Raw genomic sequence first — 23,114 nt, 5'->3', positions numbered from 1 at the left:
TTGCAGCAATACATTAGCTGATATATTTATTCATACAGCTGTACCCACTCATTTTAAAAGTCTTTCCATTAAACTTGGTTTGTGTCTAAATGTTATTAAGATAAAAATTTAACAAACCCTTTTTTTAGTTTATAGATAATCTACATTCAAAGTGGATATATGGCTCACAATATATACACTATGCTAGTCAGTCCCTCAATCCACATCTGGTTAACATGCAATATGTTATTTTAACTGCACGAAGGTCAGAGAGTCACTAATTAATTTATAGTAAATATTTAAACCACTGCATGACAATAATAGCACACTAGGAAGGAAACTGGAAAACTAAAGCTAAACTCAGCACTCAGATTCCGTGGTGTAATCATCTTACCAAGTTATCTAAACTATCAAAATGTGTGTCTATAAACTTACACTGTGAAAGGAAAACAACTTGGGAGGGCAAAAAAACATTTAAAAGATATTAGATAATACAAATTTAGGGGATGAAAATTGGGGGCAAAAGCAGTTTCATCGAGCACAGAACAATATAGGCAGGAAGCTCCAGTAAGTATATGATGAGTTGAATGAAAAGCTGAACTCCACCTCACTACTAGAAGAACATTATAGATCTCTACCACTGGCAAGCTTAAAGGCCAGGCGTGAAAGGCCCTGAAACAGTTCACTAAAGAAAATTCAGTGCAATTTCTTTTTTTTCTTTCCAATAACTTTTGAGAATTTATATGGCGAGTTTATATGTAGATGTTTATGTTTTCTTTGCCTTGTAGGGGAAGAAGAGAATAGATGTGATAAAGCCAGGAGATATTAAAGTAATGATTTCATGACAGCTCAAGACCAAGTCTGAAAGAAAATTTAAATGGGGCTCAAGGTTTGTAAACATTCCTGCATCTTATGTTCTATAGTCAAACACTTTAACTGCATACTTTTGGAATTTGGAAAGATAATGGTACAATGGTACATCTAGTACAAACTCTGCATTTTATACAGGAGGATATTGAGGCCCATGGAGATTGAATGAATTGTGCAAGATTAAATTATAAACTGACTGTAGAGTCACTGACAAGGTCTCCCAATTGTAGATATTATGGTGCCTCGCTAGTGTGGCTCAGTGGTTGAGCATCGACCTCTGAACCAGGAGGTCATGGTTCGATTCCTGGTAGGGGCACATGCCCAGGTTGTAGCTCGATCCCCAGTGTGGGGCCTGCAGGAGGCAACCAATCAATGATTCTCTCTCATCATTGATGTTTCTATTTCTCTCTCCCTCTCCCTTCCTCTCTGAAGTCAATTTAAAAAAAAAAAAAAAAATATATATATATATATATGAATAAAATTTTTTAAAAACCAGGAGCCTAATCTCAACTAGGCAGCTGAGTAAATATCCAAAGCACAAGAAACTGTCCTAGCCAGGTGTTGCCTGCATTTAATAGTGGAACCTTTCCTGGCAAATGAAAGACTCATTTAATTTCAGCTTTCTTTCCCACACTACTCATACCCCGGGGAGCAATTTGATTGGTGAGCCCATATCCACTACATACTATTTCAGGCCATGGAACAATACAGATGAAAACAGTAATCTGACTCTTAAAGCAATGCTTCAGAGGTAAGAAGCGCAGTCATAAATCCATAGGGTTGAATACACAAAATCAACCTACAATTTCAGCTTAAGTATTTGAGACAACATACAGTTTAAGAAAATGATGTTCTTCCTATTCCTTTATGATTTTATTTTGTATAACTTGCCACCTAATGAAATTTGTTGTAATAAAATCAACTTTATTGAATCTAGTTAAAATGCCTTGGGGAAAACTTTGTGTTGAAATGGTAATCTGAAATGTTTGAGGTCTGAAGGGAAATGAGTTGTGATAACACAGGAAAGTTTCACTTCTCACAAAATAAGTGAACTTTTTACTGATTAAGCCAAGGGATGGGTGAAAAGTTACTATGGTCATTATTCCTGAAAAATAGAATTAGTAGACCTCTTGATATCAAGAGAACAAAAGCTATCACAAGCCAGTTTCTCTCCTAAAAAAGGGGGTTTGTGGTAAGTATATTACACTCTGCTTGGGGAGAAAGAGGAAAGAGTCTTGGCCTTTAATTAGTGAAATATGCTTTCTGCATAATTTCCTTTCCTCTTTTGTACTAAAAATCCTTAGAACATATACAAATTTATGAGTTATCTTATAGAAGCTAGATTAAGCAAAAAGCAATTATATCAACCTAGGTTCAGTTTATTAAGAGAATCTACCAATTTTTATTTGAAGTGATGTTTATAAAGAATGCAAACAATAACTGCAGAGGAAAGAAAGAACAAAATATGTAGCTATGTTGCTGACTCATAGTGTTCCAGCTATGTGAAAACTTTAATAATACGGAGAGTTAAAAAATATGAAACAACTATAAAAATCAGTTTCTCGACCTCTTTTGTGAACTGGCATAAAAACAAACAAAGGACAAACTAAAATGATTTTATAAATACGATTATTCTTTTCCTAATCATCGATACCACAAGATTTCCAGAGAATGGTGCCATTGCGGGATTAGGAGTTTTCTCTTCATACAGCAAATTTAGCTGCACCTGATAAAATGAGTGATGAGGAAGAAACACTGTTGGAACTTTCTTTGATCCAACATTGTAAGAAATAACAAATATTAAAACTGTTATGCTGCAGTTTAACTTGTCTGCATTCGGCATTCTTTATTAAGATGCTTTCCACCTCTGCAATATATAGAAAAGTTTTAGCTAATTTTTCATAACCTAGTGATTCTCAAGGCATCAAATATTTTTGTATTGAAGGTCATCTTAAACATTTTCAAGGGTAGGCTATCTTATTTTTCAAGTTGGGAAAGCTCAAGAAGGTACAGACATAATGGTATGAATGAAACTAGCCTTTTCTACTCATGTGGAATCATAAATTGTCAGTCACTCAAAACTAATTACTATTATGTGATTTATTTGAAAGTCCAAGGCTCTTAATGACTGCTTCCCCAGGGTCATACTTTATTTGGGCTTCTGTTTCGAGGAAACAGCCCTGTTGTCTCTGAACTAAGAAGTGGCCTTTACCAGTGATTCTGAAACCATCCCCGTAGTCGTGTTTGCAGAGCGTGGCCGTGTTCAGCCCTGCCAGCATCATGGATCAGTGAATAACCTGATGAAGTTCAACTAGCAGGTCTGTGCTGCACTAAGTCTTTAAAAGTCATGAAATCCACATAGAAGATGTTGAGGCCGTTAGTACTGCCCTGCATCTCGAGGCTGCTTGTCTGATTGCTGTGATCGTGCTTGTGAGTTCAACGTCACTGAGAAGTAGAAAGAAAAACCACACACTAAGCGGCGGTGGGGAGCAAATAGGAGAATAGGATGCTTCTTGGACAAGAAGATAAAATCAAGCTAAAAAATATTCAAGGGCAAATAGTATTCACAATGTAGCACAGAATGGGGTGAAGATGTCAGTTGATTTAAATGCTACAGTCTAGGTGACCATTACATGTCAGGAATTGCTCTCTTTAAAAAACTACAACAGAAAACAAACAAACAAAAAAGCACCCAAAAACAAAGAATGTTTTTACATTATCAGTTAGGTGAAGGATTCTAACAAGGTAACTTTTAACTGATTAGCATGAAATAATATATACTGTCAGCATGCATATTTCTGTTTAAAAAGTATCTAATGACCAGAACTTATGAAAATTCATGGTATGAGAAAAAGGAAGTCAGAATAAGTGGAATTTAACTGAAAAAAAAAAAAAAAAAAAGCAAAAAACAATGGGCACATTCCTGTTTGCTACTGACCCTCTTCAGCTGCTGCTGTAACTGTTCCCGCATGGACTCAGGGCAAGTGTCCAGCTGGGTCTTCTGCTCGGAGTAAAGCTCCTGAAGCCTCTCTAGTTTTTCCCTTTCAGCATCAAGCTTTACCTTCTCCTGAAGTTCAGAAATCAGAAAAATAGAAGAATAGAAATTACCTTCACACCTAAGCAGGCGTTAGTGAACATTTCCCAAGGATCACACATACAGTACAGTATACGCAAACTCTAGGTATCCTATGAACGTAGAAACATAGGTTAGTGACTAGGGAAAGGGGGTATAAGTGGAAGTAGAAACAAGGGACCCATATCTGTATTCTCAAAACACAATCTACATCCTGGAGTATTGGCAATGACCCCCATCCTTCCTTCCTTCCTTCATGCCACCACGTTACAAAAGCCGGGGAAGCAATGGTAATGTTGGTCAATGGTCAACAAAGAACAAAAGCAATGCCAACTGAATTCATAAGACAGCCTTGCAGAGTCACTTGGTAGAGAGCCAGACAATGAAAAGCATTTACCTCAAGTGCTGTGGGAGTCCAATTTGCTCAAGAAATTTCTTAGGCAAGCTTTGAAAATCATTGAAATTTTATTCCCATGTTGGAAGCACATTAGGCACTTTAGGTAATACCCCAGCATCCGAAACAGTTCTAGCTATCTGGTAAACCTCAGTGCTTAAGCAATGAGAGGATCTGATTCCAAGGAGAACATCTAATTCAGAGGCTGAGAGAGTTAGTAAAAAAAAAAGACTTGACCAAGCAGTGAGAGGAAGGTATATAAGAGACACTGAATGTGTGACATTTACTGTGGAGATAAGAACTACCCCTACAAGGACTGACTGAAAAAATAAGTGCAACATGGACTGTGAAAAAAGAGAAGAGGAGAACACCCAGGAGTCAAAGAATATAAGAGAAAAGAGAAGATAGCACTAAATCCCCCCTAAGTCACACACTCCAAAGTGTCCCGGACACTTTCCAGAGTATAATAGGTGAATCTGTAATACAGTGATTATCAGGCCTTCCAATGCCACTTGGTAAACAAACAAAACTTCAACCTGTTTAGTGCTGGTCTTCCCAACCTGTGTTCCCTTTATGATACTCTGAACCCTTGACGTAAACTTCAGACCTGATTCTCTCCTTGCGGAACCCTCTCGGACTACACAAAAGCAATTTATGAAGCATGACCGCAGTTTCATCCTCAGTAAGCAAAATACCATGTCCTTCCTTCCTTTCCTTCATTCATTCCGTGTGAATTGGCAGAAATAAAACTGGTTTCTAAGTATATTACAGAAGTATATTTTTAAAGATGAAGCTCTGAAGTAGTCCTATGAAATTATACTTACTATAACTTCTTCATCCAAAAGGCCATGATTTCCTGTGTAAACATATATTTAGATTCTTTATAAAAGATGTTATGGGTTTTTGTTGTTGTTTTTTTAAAGTCTAAAACTGTATGACATCAATACCTATGCCAGTTCACTTGAGTCTCTATTTTTGGCTTAAATTTTAAAGTGTCAAGAGCATTTTAGAAATGTATGTTTTGATTTAGAAATGCATTCTTTTCTCATAATGATTAAATCCAGAAATCATAAAACTAAAATCCTACTTCATACATCAACCTAAAGATGATTCTGCAACTTATATCTCAGCAGATTGTAAGTACAGTGTTCTTGCCTTTAATGGCAATTTTGCTCATTGGGCACATACATTGAGCAGGAACTGGAGAAAGTAATGACACTGTTCACAGAAAAAAAAAAAAAAGGATTCTCAAGTGCTGATTCATAGTAAAACTGAAAATACTGGCAGATCAGTTGGATTTAGTCTTTACTTTTAGAATCAATCATTTTCCCCTTAATAAAACAGCAATACAGAGTACCCATTGTCTTTTGGCCAATAAAATGTATTTCCTCTGTGTGTGAATCAAAGATGGCCCTCTTTAAAAAGCAAACAATGTTATCCAAAAACAATTCTATTTCTAGATATTACATCACCAAATTTTGCAGTAAATCTAGTTCCAAACAGAAAGTTAAGCAAATAAGAAAACCATTTATTCCAATTAAATACCATAAGTTCAAAGCCCCCAAATTTAAAGTTATATTTGATAAAAAACACTGATACAATATTTGATAATATGAAAAGGTGCTGGCCTAAAACACAGGTCTCAATCCAAACAAAGAAACAATTGCTCCGATATCCTCATTTTAAAAAAATTGTTAATAATAGATCACAAATGAACAGCTAATAACAAATACCTTCTGTTTACATAGTGCCTTTCTCCTGAGGTGCTCAAAACGTTTCGCAATTCCATACAAGGGGGCGGTGAGAAGAATTATGCAAGCAGGCACCATCAGAACCTTCTGCAGCTTCTCTGCGATTTACCAGTAAGGCTGTGACCACTACCTAGGTCTCAGAGCAAAAGCTCAGTGGGGCCAAGGATAGGGCAAAGGAAGTAAAGGGGAAGGATGAAAGAAGGACTAGTGGCAGGTGTGCCTGGCCATAAATCACAGAGGACCACAGAGGTGACAACAGTCCTGCCAGAGCCAGAAGTAGACCAACTCTGAGTCAGAAAGAAATTAATATTCCTCTCTCCTATTTACTGCCCAGGAAGTTTTCAGAGGGAAATTAGCTCCAAACAGTAGTTAATTGGAGCTGAAAGTATCACCTAATACAGCGAAGGTAAAATAGATGGACAAATTAGACGGCGTTCTAATTGCTTCTTACAGTTATTGCATTATAATTGCTTTCTACAATTATTGCGTTATAATTGCTTTTTACAATTATTGTGTTATAATTGCTTTTTACAGGGATTCTTGCTTTTTACATGTAAAATATAAAAAGAGGGTGTTACTCTCTGCCTCCAGATTTAAAACTCACCTATACCAATGACCATAGCACAGTGATATTTTCCAAACATAAAATTGGGAAAGAGTATAACTTTTTTAAAGATTCATAGAATTGATTTTCAGGAAATACATGAATTAAGATAAATTTTTAATATTTTAACAAATTTAACTTTGTTGACAAAATAAATTTCAAGGAATTGGGACACACCAGGAAAACTCAGGTGTATAGGGGCCATTTACAAAACCAAGAACAGACCAAGATTCCCTAGAGACACAGCTGCTTCCATCAGCACTGTTCTTGCATTGACTTGTCCTCATCACCAATTCATTGCCAGATGGTGCCTGTTTTGTGTATTTAAGACTGATGTTCCCGAGGTGTATATTTAGCCAAAAGTAAATTATTCGCAGGCAAATGAAAGTAGAAATCAGTACATAAACCAGGCTTGTAGTTATTTCCATAGTGAGTTGTTCATTCACTCACTCAATAAATACTTGCAAGGGGCAAGAGGTAGAGAAGAAAGGGAACTTGATCACTTCTCATGAAGTACAGGCTATTCAGCTCTGTGGTTCTTAGCCCAGACTGCGTATTAGAATACCTTCTGTGAGCTTTTCAATATGTTATTTCCAGGCCTCCACTTAGTCAGAAAGGCTAAGGAATGAGCCTCTAAAAAATTTTGCCAGCCCAGCAGGAGTGGCTCAGTTGGTTGAGTGTTGTCCTGTGCGCTGAAAGGTTGCCGGTTCAATTCCCAGTCAGGGCATATGCCTAAACTGTGGATTCGACCCCTGGCAGGGCACGTAAGGAAGGCAACAGATCAATGTTCCTCTCTCACATCGATGTTTCTCTCTCCCTTCCTCTCTCTAAGCTTGTCCTCGGGTGAGAATAAAAACAAACAAAACAACAACAAAAATATCTCCAACTTTTCTAATATGCAGCCAGGATGACAATCACTGATTTAGCCACCCAGGATGATGTGAAAGGCAAAAGTTAAGATGCTACCACAGGGTACACCAGAAATTGTTCTTAAATATTTGGTCTTAGTACCTTTGTTTCATAATATAAAAGGCTTCTCTTACAAGTAACATCCCAGTTGTTTTTGTCCCAAATTTTTACATTCATATTAAATGCCTCAAGTAAACTAAACAAAAAATTGGACTGTGAGAGATTTCAATATCCAATATGCATTCAGAGAGAAATGGTGCATTTCAAATTCAGGTGCAAAATGATTCTCTTCTAATAGACAAATGGTCAAGAGTGGTTATAAAGTTATCCTAAATAATTGGAATTTGCACAAAAGAATTGCCAATAATCTTGAATGAACGTAATAGTCCAAGGATTGTCATAGGACCACTTATGTTGCTAGATCTGTGGTTAGAAGACAGTAACATAAGTTTTCTCTCTTTTAAGCTGTATTCTTGAACTGAGAGTTAACCTGTTGGTTCTATCTGAATTTCAATACCACACAGAAATTCTTGAATACCAATGAAAAAAATCATTTTAGCATATCTGAGTGTGCAATACTTGTTAAGCAGATGGGTCAAGATTATTCTGAAAAGATTCTTACTTTTAAAAAATATATTTTATTGATTTTTTACAGAGAGGAAGGGAGAGGGATAGAGAGTTAGAAACATCGATGAGAGAGAAACATCGATCAGCTGCCTCCTGCACACCCCCCACTGGGGATGTGCCTGCAACCAAGGTACATGCCCTTGACCGGAATCGAACCCGAGACCCTTGAGTCCGCAGGCTGACGCTCTATCCACTGAGCCAAACCAGTTAGGTCAGATTCTTACTTTTTTAGCTTGTATGGCTGCTAGTTAAAACAGAGGACACTCAGTTAAATTTTAACTTCAGGTAAACAATAAATTACCTTTTAATGTAAGTATGTCCCAAATAATGCATGAGACATAATTATAACAAAAATGTCTTTTATTTTTCACACTGTCGTGCTATGAACCCATAGGGAATGGGCTCCCGCAGCTCAGGCTCCTTTCCATTGGTTCTCACAGTGTGCCTCTCTGGGTGGAACAGGCTGGCGCTTCAGCTGAACCCAGGTTCCTTTCTCTGTGGCTCCCTTCCTCTTCTGATCACTTTCCTTCCCACGTTTCAGCTCTTAGAGTGTTTAATACGCTCAGTACACACATTTATTCTGTTGGCCAGATCTTGCCCTTAACTTGTTTGTTCACAACAATGTCCACCACATGTTGGATGACATGCAGACTCTTCCAGTTTTGCTATGGGAACATTTGTGAACACTGTACTTCCCTTGATGCCTACATCATCTTTTTTGTAGATTTGCATGTATGTGGCCAAAAGAACAATTCCACGTTTTTTAAAAGGCCCAGAAAACACATAGTGGGTGCCTCTCTTCTTTCCCTTTGTGTTAGTCATTTTGGCGAATTACTGAAGGATGGTTATTCCGGCCCAAAAGAAAAAGTTATTTTCTGTGTATTGGAAATGCAAATGTAACTGAGCATATATATATTTGGAGGGGGGCAAATCCGACAACCTCATTAGTTTGATAAGGTTTTCTTGAAAATTAAGATCCATCTTTGTAACTTCCAAACTGTTTAGCACAGAATCCAGCACACACTAGGTAATAGGAACATGAAACATTGGTCAGATTTTGAATGGGTACAATGATCGGTTAAAATTCATAGTCCCTAAGCCATAATTTTTAAGGGTGGTCCATCCAAAATCCTCTCTGTACACCCTAGAATCCCTTTCCTTAACATTTTCTAAACACTGTGGGGTTGTCTACCAGGCAGGCATCCTCCTTGGTTCATGGATTAGGCAACTGTTTTAAGCCCAAAACCACTTATCTGAAATTCTTAAGGCCACAAGTGTTCCAGATTTCAGAATATTCTTAATTTTAGAGGGGTTACACAGTTCATATAGCATATATTATATGGCATTTCCAGTGAGGTTGGGAAGATACCTTTACTCAAACATATTACCATTACTACATGTACTTAAGAATATTCACACCAAGTGAATATTAGTCAAAGTCAGGTTTTGCGACCAACTAAATTTTGGTGCCAACCTTACTAAAGGACTTTTTCCCCCCATAAAACTTTTCAGATTTTTGAGTTGCAGAGGAATGATATAAACCTATGTCAACAAATGGAGATGATCGAGAACCCAGTCTCTGTCTGCCTCTGAAGCACTTTCCTATATTTCATTTTAGGATGTTTTTCCCTTGGCTTTGACATTTTAATTACAAAATTAATGGATATCTAGTGTAAAAAACTTGGAAAACTAAAACACTAGGAATTTATGTAATCAAACAACCACCAGAAAAAAATACCCTAATCTGGAATCCTGTTGATTTAATCCAAAAATCCTTGATATATTTCCACATCCTCTAACCAGGGAGCTAACTTTGAAATGTAAGAAAAAAGCACGGGAAGCGCTGGGTCCCTCTGAGCATGGACTGCGATTTGGCCAATGCTCTGCACTCAAGAGGCATTAACACTTTGCTAAGGAATTCGGGGCCTGGCTCATGGTCTTCCCCTGGCTCTGCAGGAAGGATGGGGAGGAAGTAACAGGTACTTTGGCAAGATAATAATGGGCAATAAAATTTAACCATTTGAAATACAGTGACATATGCTTATTGTAGAAAAATCAGTCCGTTAATTTAAGATTTCACTCAGGAGCATGTTGTATGGCATAGAGTGATTTAAGCTTCAGTTCACAACTTTAAGATTATTTGGCTATAAAATGTGCAGGTCTGGATGGCTACAGAATATCATAATCTACCTGAGTGTGGATCATTAAGAAAACACAGAAGAAAAATCTTCTTAAACAAACATATATGCCCATACCTTCTCAGCAGCTGCCCAAAATGGGACTTGGCCTTGGCTGAAGGCAGTGGAAGGAAGGGAAGCCGGCTCCGCACAAGGCTTTTGCCCAAACTGAGCTCCCACAGTCTGGTGGCCTCCCCACTCTCGGTCACCAAGCCCAGGAAACTAAAGCAGTTTACTAGAGCAGAGATGAACAATCCTCTCTCCTTTCACCCATCCCCCCAAAACATGATGGCCTCTTTGCTTACTCCTTCGTCAACTAAACATCCCCTCTGAGTTGATGTGTGAGTCGGATACTTATATCTGCTCAGGGTTTTTCTGACTCATAGAGACTCTATCTGTGATGGGACCGCTGTCTGAGAACACAGCAGGCAGGTGGCATTAGTTCAGAGTGACATGGAAACAAGCTTACTGATGCTCTTGACAGTGGTACCCAGAAGGGCAGTGAAAGGTTGGCCCAGAGAGCCACTGAGCAGATGTTCAATACGTATATAACTGAATACATCGTCTACATTTTATGTTACATTTATGTTTATATTTTATATGGTAACATTTAATAAATAATAATCATCTATATTAATTTATACTAAATATATCAAATTAAATGACAGTTCCCAAATCAGTTAGAAGAAATAATACTAAAGACTGGTCTTGAGAGCCAAGGAGACTGGGTCAATAATTTCACAGCGGGATTTGAACTCTGAGGTGTTGTTAAACCTTCTTCCTAGAGCCAGGCCTACAGGATGTGCTATCAACATCTGAATCAGAGCTTGCCCAACAGGGATATGTTTTCAGGTTTTGGTTTACTCATTCCACAGTTTATATCTGATAGCAGCAACAGGTGTATGGAAAAGGAAATGAGAATTCAAAAGAGCAAAGGCCACTTCCTCCTTCTGTCTTACGCTCCGGTTCGACTGGCAGTGTGATTACAAGCCCATTGGCATGTGCAGTTGGGCCGCCTGTCCCAGCTGTCCTGACACTTGGCCGCTTTGCTCGTGGGCAGGTGTTTGGCTCAGTGCTTCTGGAAAGGCCCAACCTAGACTTGTCCTTAGCAGGAGATCCATGAACAATTCTCAAAGAATACTGGGTGGTATGCTGGCACTCACTACAAGCTCAGTGAACAGTCTAAAACACTGCCTTCCTCTATTTCACAGGCCAGAGAGGAAAATAAATATCTAACAAGCCCAGAACGAATGTAAATGATCATGTGTGATTCATAAAAGGACTAAAACAACAACAGGGAGAACATAATCTGAACTGGCGAGGTCTTTAAGGGCTTTTTGGAAATACTAACACTGAACCTAAGCCCTGAAAGATGTAAACAACAGACATGGAATATGAGGAAGGGAATCTAGGCGGGGCAAACTGATCCACAAGGGACCTTTTGTGGGGGTGGGTAGGGGAATAGATCTTTAAACAAATAGAAAGAAGACCACCGTGAGAGTGGTGTGAAGAAGGGGAGGGTGGTGACAGAAAGGCACATGACAAGTAAGGCATTCAGATTTATATAAAATGCAGTGGAACACAAACCTGAGCGATATGAGCTAATTTATATATATTTTTAGGAGTCACTCTGGATGCTGTGAAAAGAATGGGCTAAAGGAAAGCAAACGGGAATGGGTCCAAGGAAGATATTTTGAAGACTCAGAAGAAAATACTGTTAGTTGAGATGCAGAGAAGTTGAAGTAATTGAGAGATGTGTTCATAATCAACAATGTTGGAGTGATGGAGAAGAAGTGTCAGATCTACTTCCAGGTTTCCGTATAAACATCGGGGTGGACAGAGATGCCATTTCCTGGGCTGGGAAAACCGGAGGAAGAATAGGATTGGAAAGGGAGAGGATGTGGAAGGCAAGGGGAAGGATAAAATCAAGAGTTCAGTTACAGGGTGTCCAGTTGACAATATCTGAGTGTAGATGTCAGGTGGGCCACAGGATATGAGTCAGAAGTTCAGAAAGGGATGGTAGACTAAAGACAAACATGAGACAGTAACCAGCACATACAGGTTTTTGGAAGCCATGGCTATAAAATAATGTGAGGATACAAAAAAAAAGGGTTCAGATCAGAGACAAATACTCTTAACACCTGGTTAGATAGAGACAGAGGAGCAAGCAAAGGAAACTGAGATGGAAAAGTCAGAAAGATGAGTAAGAGATAAAAATGAAAACCAGAAGAACATGATATGGGAAGCAAAGGGGTGGGAGAGAAGGGAAGTGCCAAGAAAAAGTTGACCCCTGTCTTGAATGCTCCTCAGGAGTCTAATCACAAGAGGACTGAAAAGCACCCTGTGAGCTGGGCAGCACCTAGGTCTTCAGTAGTTGTAACAGGAGCAAATCTGATGGAGTAGTGGGAGCCTCAGCCAACTGGAATGAGAGGAATGGTTAAGCGGGAAGAGGACACACAGCGTGCTAGAACAACGAAAGAAGTTTGCCTATGATAAAGAAAGTGAAATGAGGTATTAGCTAAGAGAATGTTTAGTTTTAAGTAATAACTTTTTAAAATACTGATGTTGGCATGCTGACAGTAAAGGCCCAGTAAAGAGAAAGAAGATGGTGAAGAGGGATATAGGACTGAAGATGTGGAGGTGAATGGCATGAGGCCCATAGCATATACAAAGGCTCTGATCTTTGAAGGGAAGAAAGAATCTTCCTTAGCTGGGAATAGATGGGATGCTTCTCATTTCTCAGTGCAGTGGGTAATTAGATCATCTCAAAGCCAGAGGGAGGAAAGGGGACCAAAAGTTTGAACAAAGCAAAGGTACAAAATTGCATACTATAAAATGGTGGAATAAGTTTGTTTGAGAAACACAGTAATGCCACCAAGCAAACGGGGTCTCCATTTGAGTTTGGTTCTCAAGAATATGTAGTAGCATCATCTAGCCCAGTAGGTTTTCACTTCCCTCAACCTCCTCTGGAATCCCTCACCCAAAGCTAGTTTCTGCCATTTTTCACACCATGTGATGACAGATAATAATCCCACCTTCTAAGACCAACTAATCCCTTAACAGCTGCATGAGCTGATCCTATACTTCAGGCTCCCACTTGTATGCATAGCCTCTATAAGCCACCAAAACAATAATAGGAAGGATGGAGGGCACCCCCTTGCTTGCTCCTGCTCATGTTCCTGGAGTTCCACATTACTTTAGGTCTGCAGAACATAACACATCTTTCAGTGGAAGTGAGATTCAGCACTGACTCAACTTACTTCACTTTTGTGTAGGATCTGATGCTAATGACAGAGACAAATAGAACTTGTAGGCCTTGCCATGCATGGGCTATACAAAGATAAGTAACTACATGGATGGGAAGGCAGAAAGGTTCACTAGGAACTTGATACCTATTCCTATGTCCCATAAGTTTTCCGAAATGACATAAATGATAAAATAGTAGTAAGTCCCAAAACCCAGACATCTGATGCCTCCAACGAAAGTTTCTTGCTATCTCAGTGCAGGATCTTTGAAAAGCATTATCCTCTCATACTGCACAACTAGACAATCAACCCTTTGACTTGGTTTTGAGCTTTGAAAGAAAAATATACCTATTACCCAAATGGGTTCTTTATTATTTCAAAGTCTGGGGCTAGATGAAACACACATAAAATTTAATACGAAAAAGCTGTGCAGTTTAATCTTGACAAGCAGGAAACCAAGATATTGATGTGTAGCTTTTAATCTGACTTCAATTTCTGACAATATCTTTTTGAGCTTATTTTCTGGCACCAAGATCAAATGCCCTTATTTATAGGTCTCGAACAAAGAAGAACCTATAAAAAGGAAGCCACATTCAGCAGAAAATCCTTTCCACATATTACCAGTAGAACGTACTCAAACTGAACATTTTTTCTTTTTCTCAACTTAGTGGAGAACATGGAGAGCAAGAAAGAATATGTTAAAGCTCGTTCTGCTTTTTCTTTCTCAAACTAGAATTTTAATTTTCAGTTTAGGCTTAGGTCAGCTGTCACTAACTCAGAATGTGAGAGGAGAGTAAATAAACTATTTCCCAGAGAAAAATAAACAAATAAACAAACAGAAAACACAACTACCACCTGGGATTCTAAAAACTACAACTTTTCATACTTTCCCTAGTAAATGTAAGCAAACTTTTAGGTCATGGCCTCAAAAGTATAAGCAAGACCTTTTCCAGGATAAGTGTCACCTGTGTTTCACAGACAGGATTCCCTGGGTAGTGTGTGAGGATCTTCTGAAAACTGCAATGTGTCTTTCAGGGAGCAGTGCACTTGCATTGAAGAGCATGGCAAGGCAAGACAGGGGAGATGAATGGCTCCCATTCATCTTTTTAATAAACAGAAAAATAAAAAGAAATGAGGCAATCATATTTGAATATGCGTAAGCCATTTCTATAGGGCACCAGTGGTAAAGAAGGTCAGTATAATAAAATAATTCTCTAAAAAAAAACAGTGGAATCAGAAGAGGAGAAAGACTGGTGGAAAACCATGGTAATTCATACAACATTTAGATTCAACCAAATGGGACCACCATTTTTCCCATGAAAATTGCATTCAAATTAGCATTTTCTTTTACCTTGGTCTTTTCACCAACAATGTTCTTTTCCAGTTCTGCTATCTTCCGGTTTATGTGATCCAAAATCTCCTTCTCTTTCATCAGTTCAGTTGTTTCAGATTTCTGCTCCCCTTCCAAAAGAGCACATTCCATATCCAACTGCGGACACAAAACAAAGCCCAGAGGTGTTTCACCTTTAGGGGAACTCTCAGCTGCCCACTTTAGAGGTTCATCTTTAACAGCTACAAATTCCAAGAAGTAACTACTGTATCAGCCAGATTGTGGGGCCTAGAGACTATTTCAGAGAGCCCATGAGAGCCTTAGGAGTCCTACAGAAATATATCCTATCTTCCTAGAATATAAGAAAACTAGTTATTTAATTTTTCTATGATGACCCTTTTTCTGCTTATTTCTCCGAATATTTTGCCTATCTGCTTAGTTTCAGGCTCCACCATGAACCATCTAGGGAGCGACCATGCCTTTCTTTGTTTGTCCCTAGAGCATGGGAAGCAAAAATTGCACTCAGCCAGCATGCATGCACTGCATTCCTTAGCAATGCCAGCAGGAGGGGCTTCCAGGGTTTGTGCGCAAGCTGACAGGTGAGCAGTCCCCTTCCACGATGGGGCTGTCTGCATCATCTGTGAGTGCAAACATGCAGATCCTGCCTAGGCAGAATTAGTTGCTCTTTCTCACTCCATAGAGGAAATATAAAAATTTTCCATCTCTTCAGTTATAGTTTTAATTCTATAACCAGAATTACAGTCTGTCTGTGTCTATCTCCCCCTTGGTTTGCAAACCTCTAGGAAGCTAAGTCCATGTTCAATTCATATGTAAATCCCTGCTGGAGTATCAACATGATATCCATCTCACAGTAAGCATGCACCAAAAATATTTATTGGGTTTGAACTTGAACAACTAATTTATGGTACCTTGAGTCACAGTCTTGTAGCAAGTTAGAAAGCATATGCAGTAAGTCCTCACTTAACATCATCGAAAGGTTCTTGTAGTTGTGGTGAAACGATGTATAATGAAACCGAATTTTACTATAGGCCAGTTGATATAAACAAGAGTTAAGTTCCTACAGTATCTCATTAACGTTAGAACGTAACAAAGTTGAACAAAATAAGTTATTTGAGAACCTGCTGTACTAATTAAGATAAATTCAGTTATACATAAAGTAAATGAAAAATGGCTGAATATGTTTACCTCTGTTTATTAAAAAAAGAAGGAAAAGAGAAATGTAAAACAAAAAAGGCATTTTTATCCTGCATATATACCCACTGAACAAATGTTTGCTCCTGTTGACTTCTCCGTATTCCAATGCCTGTGTCCTAACGGGCAACAATATTTTAAAGCTAAAAACAAAAGAAAGAAAGGAAGGGAGAGAGTAAAAAATGAACTCATGGCTTATACCTCTCTGGAAGATTCATCCATCTGGTCATTTATATCTTTGATTTTTTGTTCAAGTTCCTCGAGGTTGTTCAGAATTGTTATCCGGGTCTCCTCCATTGCAGCCAGCTCCTGAATCCTTTGTTCCTCACTTATGCCCTCTGGGGTCTGCAATCAATCGACACAGAAAAGAGATGTTCACACTTGAATTCCAGAATTTCCCAGTTCATAAACCAGCCCCAGGTCTAATGTTTCCGCCTCCAGTCCTATCTGGATTCTAACAGCAGCCTTTTGATAGTTTAGTAGGAACTCTGCATTTCCCCACAGAATCTCAGCAGTTGGGTTCTTAGACTAGCTCACAGAATTTATAAATTCATACATTTTAAAAATGAAATAACTAAGGTTATACAGATGAGGAAACTGTGGTCCACAGAGATTGTAGTTACTTCTTTATAAGGCAGAGACCTAGAACCTAGGCAAGACTTTGACCTCTTCCTCGGGGATCTCTTGGGCATGCTGCTGCCTTTCATTACAAACTCCATATCTCTCCCATCTCCGAGTGAAAACATCTACAACTGTCTCTGGAATCTCTACCATACTATTGGGTCCTACCATACTATTGGGGAAATGCAGAGTTCCTGCTAGGGTCATCTGCAAGTGAGCTTTCATGCTTATTTCTTTATTTCCAACACAAGGTAGAAAAAAGCAAGGGCACATCACATGTGGCCCAATCTCACTAAATGTCCCACAAAGTTAATTATCAGAACAAAACAGGCTTAATTACTTCTATGATCCCCTCCTCCAGTGATTTAAAATGAGACACCTAATATTAAGTTAATTCACATTTTGCTTTTTGTGTTAGCACACTACTTACATCTTATAGGATCTTCTTTCTATATAATGTTTAAGACACTATCTGGAAAATAGCCTTTAGTGAAATGAAACAAGGCTCTGGCCATCATTCATAAAATTATGTCATAAAAAAATGAGTTCCTAAGCAAGAAACGAGAAAGTCAAGAAAGAAATTGAGAGAAGGCATACTCACTCCCCTGAACAATTATGCCAAACTAGAAGCCCAGTGCATGACATTTGTGCATGGGTAGGGTCCCTAAACCTGGCCGGTGATCAGGGCCAATCGGGGGCCTTCCTTTTGGCTGCCAGCTGGGGCCTCCCTTCCCTGGCTGCCGGCTGGGGCCTTCTTTCATTCCATGCCTCCCCCTAGTGGTCAGTGAACGTCATAGTGAGCAATGAAACTCCCCGTCTCTGGTTGAACTCCTGAGGGGACACTTTGCATATTAGGCTTTTATATATATAAATGCCCAGGGAAAAGGGAATGTTGATCATACACACAGCCAAAATATCACTGCTTGTTATTTTAAGAAAAAAATATAGTGAATTGCAAATAGCAAATTTCAAGAATTCAGGTTAATTATCTTGTGTATCACCAAGTAGAGACCAGTCTTACTGTATGTCAAGGAATGCTGGTATATTGAAGTTTCATTACTCTTTAAAAAAAGTTGTAATTTTTTCATCAGTAAGTCAATGACTCTACAATTTCACAATTAGAAATTAAAAGCAGGTCAGATAAGTAAATTATTTAAGATTATTCACTAATCATTAAAAGAAATATTCAAATGAAAAACTATTAAAATTTATTGTACCTCATTAAGTTCATTTAATTTATTTAAAAATCCTGAAAATAACTTTAAGAAGATAGGCATCATATTGTGTTCTTTTATTAATATTCTTTACTCTATACCCCACTTGCTGCTTGCTCCTTAAGGAGACTAAATGATTGAGAAGTGACACGTATCTCAGGTTGACCAGAACAAGGATGCAGCCCTTCCAAGCTGTGACATTTAGCTTTCTAATTGCCACCTGAAATCTGTATCTTATTGACTAATAAAACAACTGTGACCTTTTTACCACAGACAATGAATGGCATTGTCCTAGTACTCAGGTGCTTGTGGTAGGGCCTGAGGAATTCCTGTAACAGTGCATGGCATTCCGAAATCACTGACATGTAATCCTAGCAGGAAAGCCTCAAGAAGGCCGGCATCCTGTTGGGTCAACATTTCATATTAGATTTCAACTTCCAACATGGTTTAAAAATATCTCTCCCACTGGTGGAAGCAAAGCATTAAGAGAAAACAAAAACCAAACAACCTTCAAAACCATAAAGATAGGTAATAGTGGCAATTATAAGAATCTGTATAACTCAAAGTTTCACAATAGGTATATTTAATAATAACTGGAGAGGCTGTTTATAGCAATACATACCATCTAGAAAATTACTGTGTGTTTATTTATAAAAAGCAAAATCTTTAAAAGGAATTCTAAAACTCTAGTTTGTGATAGAATGGGGTGTGGATGTAGACCTCATTTATATCAAAATAAAGAAAACCAATAGAGAACCATGGGTGTGGTGGCCACTAAATATCTTTAGCTTCACAGGGAAAGAGAAAGCTTTAATTTTAATCTCTCTGGGATATTTTTATTGTAATGGATAGGATTCCACTGGGAGTGACATTATTTAATAAGCCCATTACACATGTATGTGCATCCCCAAGTATGCCATCTCTACAGTAATAGATAGACACAGAGAAAGGGGAGAGAGGATAGGAACTTTGCATCTGCTTTTTTTTTTTTTGTAGATCTCTTCTTAGAAACATCTTGCAACCAGACAAGGATGCAAGTGTGAGGGTTTTCCACTGTAGACAAAGTGATTACTCAAAAGGAGAAGAGTGAAAAGTACTCACCACAAAGAAGAAAACATTTTTTTGGTAACTATATGAGGTGATGAATGTTAACAAAATTTATTGTGGGAATTGTTTTGCAATATATGTTAGTCAAGCCATTGTACTGTATACCTTAAACTTATATGCTGTGGTATGTCAATTATATCTCAATAAAATGGCAAGAAAAAGGAGAAGAGTGAGGTACTCTTAACTTTCACCTCAGGTGGTGGCAGACAGGTTGACAAAAGCTCATTAAAATTAGCTTATTTCCAAAGTTATCTGTGCCTTTAAGTGTTTGGTAAAGCAAGTTCCAGAATGGTTATCTCCAGGTGCCTAAATATCATTAAAATCTTTGTTTTATTAAATCGGCTTAGAGTTTTTTTCACTTTCCTCTCTACACTAATCCTTAGATTGATTAATAACAAACACTGTACTTTTAAAATAATCCAGTGAGCAGATCACTCCAAGAGGAAGCACACCAAGGACAAATGGCCAGAACTTTTTAATAAGATTCTGTCTCCTGTCTTGAGGTAACATATGTCTGTCTTCAAAACGTAATAAATGAAAAATGCATTCCCGGGAACCCGTCGCCCTCTCACTGGCACTGTCTACGCCGCTGTGTGCAACCACAGGAGCCCCTGACGTTTCCTGTCTCCCAGGAGGCACAGTCAGATGCTGCTCCAAGCCTCAGAGGCCTCCTAGCCCACAAAGCACATTTGAGCAATGGAAAACATCTGTCCTGCTCTGCTCACTTACATACCAACAGCTTTCTTGTCACAGTCCTCTTCAGGAGGAAACCTGCCTCCAAAAGGATGATCCTTAGGGAGAGCTCACAGCTTAGCATCAAAACAAAATCTAGCAGATCTCCATAAGAGAAGACATGTGAAAGGACTTAGGATAAAAAGGTAGCAAAGGATTTCTGAGAAAACACAATGTGATCACAGGTCAAACTATCAAATGATGGATCATTCACTGTGCCTGAAAGACAACTCTTGAGTTTCCTTCCAGATCCTAGTTTTTTTAACAGTTGCATCTTTCTGGCAATACAGACAGATGTCCTATTTGAAGTTCCTCTCCACTGAGAATTAGAAAGGTAGATGTGGTCATTAGAAGGAAGAAGGAGCCGAAACTGGTTTGGCTTAGTGGATAGAGCGTCGGCCTGCGGACTGAAGGGTCCCAGGTTCGATTCCGGTCAAGGGCATGTACCTGGGTTGTGGGCACATCCCCAGTAGGAGATGTGCAGGAGGCAGCTGATCGATGTTTCTCTCTTATCGATGTTTCTAACTCTCTATCTCTCTCCCTTCCTCTCTGTAAAAAATCAATAAAATATATTAAAAAAAAAAGAAGGAAGAAGGAATTGGACAGTCTAGAGCAGTGATGACGAACCTATGACACGCGTCTCAGAGGTGACACGCGAACTCATTTTTTTGGTTGATTTTTCTTTGTTAAATGGCATTTAAATATATAAAATAAATATCAAAAATATAAATCTTTGTTTTATTATGGTTGCAAATATCAAAAAATTTCTATATGTGACAGAGGACCAGAGTTAAGTTAGGGTTTTTCAAAATGCTGACACGCTGAGCTCAAAAGGTTCGCCACCACTGGTCTAGAGTCTTGATGGTCATGATGTATACAATGGGAGAACTCAAGGTAGGTGACTTCTGACCAGGAGCATTCAACTTTTTTAACAAGAAAAATCTTGTTGCAGCCAAACAAACAAAAATAAAAACAAATTCATAAACTCTCCTGAATAGTACTGATTGTGATAAAAAATTACCTCCAGAATTTAGTACCATGATGACATATTTCTCGTAAAGAATCAGTAAGTGTCCTTCTCTTAAAACAACAACAACAACAAAATAACTAACGTATCTTTTTTATATTTGATTCTTTGGCCATTACTGCCAAGAATCTCAGAGTCTAACTTAATGGTCAGAGCTACTTAAATAAATAAATTAACTAGTCCTATTTATTCTTAAATAAATAAATTCTTTTGATTATGGTACTTGCTTTCCCAGACTCTTTTTCCTGTTTTTTACTATCTTGGTGTTCTAATTTTATTGTAATAAAATACTTATCTTCTAATATATTTTATTATAAAATGCTCTTAAATCCTTTCTAGAGAACAGGTAGGAGAATTTTTAAAAATTTTATAGAAAAAAAATTCTTAACATGTGTGAAAAAATAGCACCAAAAATTTTTCCTTGAACTCCATTTTAAAAATCCTCAAATTTGAAAGACATTTTAAAATCAGCAAACGACCAGAAAACTAAATAATAACTATGATGACATATAAACCTCAAACTTTTATATGTCCAAAAACTTTCACAAAAAAGCCAAAAGTCAAAGTTACCATTCATGATAAAAGACTAATTTCATTACCAAAATAGTTATTCCTCAGTAAAAACAAGGCATTTTCCAAAAATTGGGTGAGGAACATAAATAAATATATTTGAATATAAATTAACAACTAAAACAGTAAAAATATGCCCACTTTCATGCATATTAAAGACAAGCTAATTACACCTATTAGCTTAGCAAATTGAGAAATTCTGATAATAAACAGCCTTACGAAGTGTATGGAGAACCAGGTGTTCTCATAAAATAAACTGTTGAAAGTGTAACTCTTTTGAGAGTATAATTTGGAAATATTGATTAAAATAAAAAATATACAAACTCGTTGACCTAGTGTTCCACTTTTAGTAAGCGATCTCAGAGATAATATTTGCACAATATATATATATCCTAGAAAATTTGCTGCATGTAGATTTTACTAGTCAAAAACTGGAAACAACTTAAATAGTATTCCCAAACATAGAACACTAGTCAGCCATTGAAATGAATGAGGTAAAGCTGTGTATACTAATATGCAAAGATGCTCAAGACATTTAGGGAGGGGAAAAATGCAGAACACTATGTATATGTCTATGCCTATAATATATGGCCGTGTATGCACAGAAATATTAGGAAAGCATGTAAAACACTTTGTGTTTATCTCTCAGGTGTACAACTCAGAAGGGACAGAATGGAGGAGACCTTTCTTTCTAATTTTCTGAGCTGCTATATTTTTTACAGTGCAAGCTTACTGCTTTATAATAAACACTAATTTGCTACACCTTGCTAATACCTCTTAAACTGAAGCTTCACTGATCACATTTAGCAAACAAGCATTATAAAGCCTCTAGTCTCTACGCCAATGCAGATGCCCAGTCGTGGGCCCTCAATCCCAGTCTCTGTGCTCTGTCTCCTTTACCTTTGGCAGGATACTTAGGTAAGAGGACTCGTTGGAAGCTTTCAGAAAGGCAGAGGGGGGCGGCGGGGGAGTCCTGGCGAGGTCCCTGAGCAGCTCCTCGTTCATGGCGCTCCTGGGGGAAAGGAAGCTGGCACTGCTCTGACTCAGGCTCCCAAAGACTGCCAAGTCCGCCTCGTGGCCAGCGCCTTTCTGGTGGCACCTGTATCTGACATCGGGGTTCGCCAGGGCTTCTTCAAACACAGAATCCTCATCAGAGATCTGCAGTTTCTCAAGCTCCTTATTGATTTTCTGCACATCTGCCACGGTGGTGCCAAGGGACAAGCGACTGTCAGGCTTCGTGTATTCAGCACAGAGGCTGAGGATGGTCTCCAGACGCTGTCTCTCCTAAAACACAAGGGGAGGAGAAGGTCAGTGAGTCTGTGAGAACGGAGACAACTCCAAATAGAAAGAATGAAGAGGCTGGGACCACTGGTGATTTTGTCCCACACACGAACCCACAGACACTTGGCTGGGGATGACTTCCATCTTCTCTGATGGACACATACAAGGATCCAGATGACACCAAGGTGAACAATGTCTGGTATTCCTCCCAACCTATATTCTGGGCTGTCTCCTTTACCTGTACATACCAGTGCTGGTCCTAGCCCATAGAAGCAATCAGTAAGCCTTTTCTTGATTTAACAATTTTCCAAACACTTGAAAGAGTTTTTAAATCTCTGTTTTAAAAAATCTTCACCCTCCCCCTTACTCCTTGCACCTATCTACCTTCAAC

The 23,114-nt window shown here is 38.4% G+C and overlaps 1 protein-coding gene across 7 annotated transcripts in view; it reads right to left on the bottom strand.

Moving 5' to 3' along the window:
- Positions 1-23,114, bottom strand: part of PHLDB2 (pleckstrin homology like domain family B member 2) — a 240,903-nt gene that overhangs the window by 40,813 nt on the left and 176,976 nt on the right. For 6 of the 7 annotated variants that reach the window (XM_070406164.1, XM_070406165.1, XM_070406166.1 and 3 more), the window contains 4 exons: positions 22,343-22,726; positions 16,373-16,516; positions 14,981-15,118; positions 3,788-3,916 (listed from right to left, as the gene is read on the bottom strand). In XM_070406164.1, the coding sequence (XP_070262265.1) occupies positions 3,788-3,916; positions 14,981-15,118; positions 16,373-16,516; positions 22,343-22,726 (795 nt within the window). The remainder of the gene's footprint in view (positions 1-3,787; positions 3,917-14,980; positions 15,119-16,372; positions 16,517-22,342; positions 22,727-23,114) is intronic. The other variant, XM_070406167.1, reaches the window with a different exon arrangement.

This window comes from Myotis yumanensis, unplaced genomic scaffold (assembly GCF_028538775.1).
Source record: "Myotis yumanensis isolate MYYU_CA2020_CCGP unplaced genomic scaffold, mMyoYum1.0.hap1 SCAF_2, whole genome shotgun sequence".
NCBI lineage: Eukaryota > Metazoa > Chordata > Mammalia > Chiroptera > Vespertilionidae > Myotis > Myotis yumanensis.
Note: the sequence above shows the minus strand (reverse complement) of the source record. Positions and strands in the feature narration are given on the sequence as shown.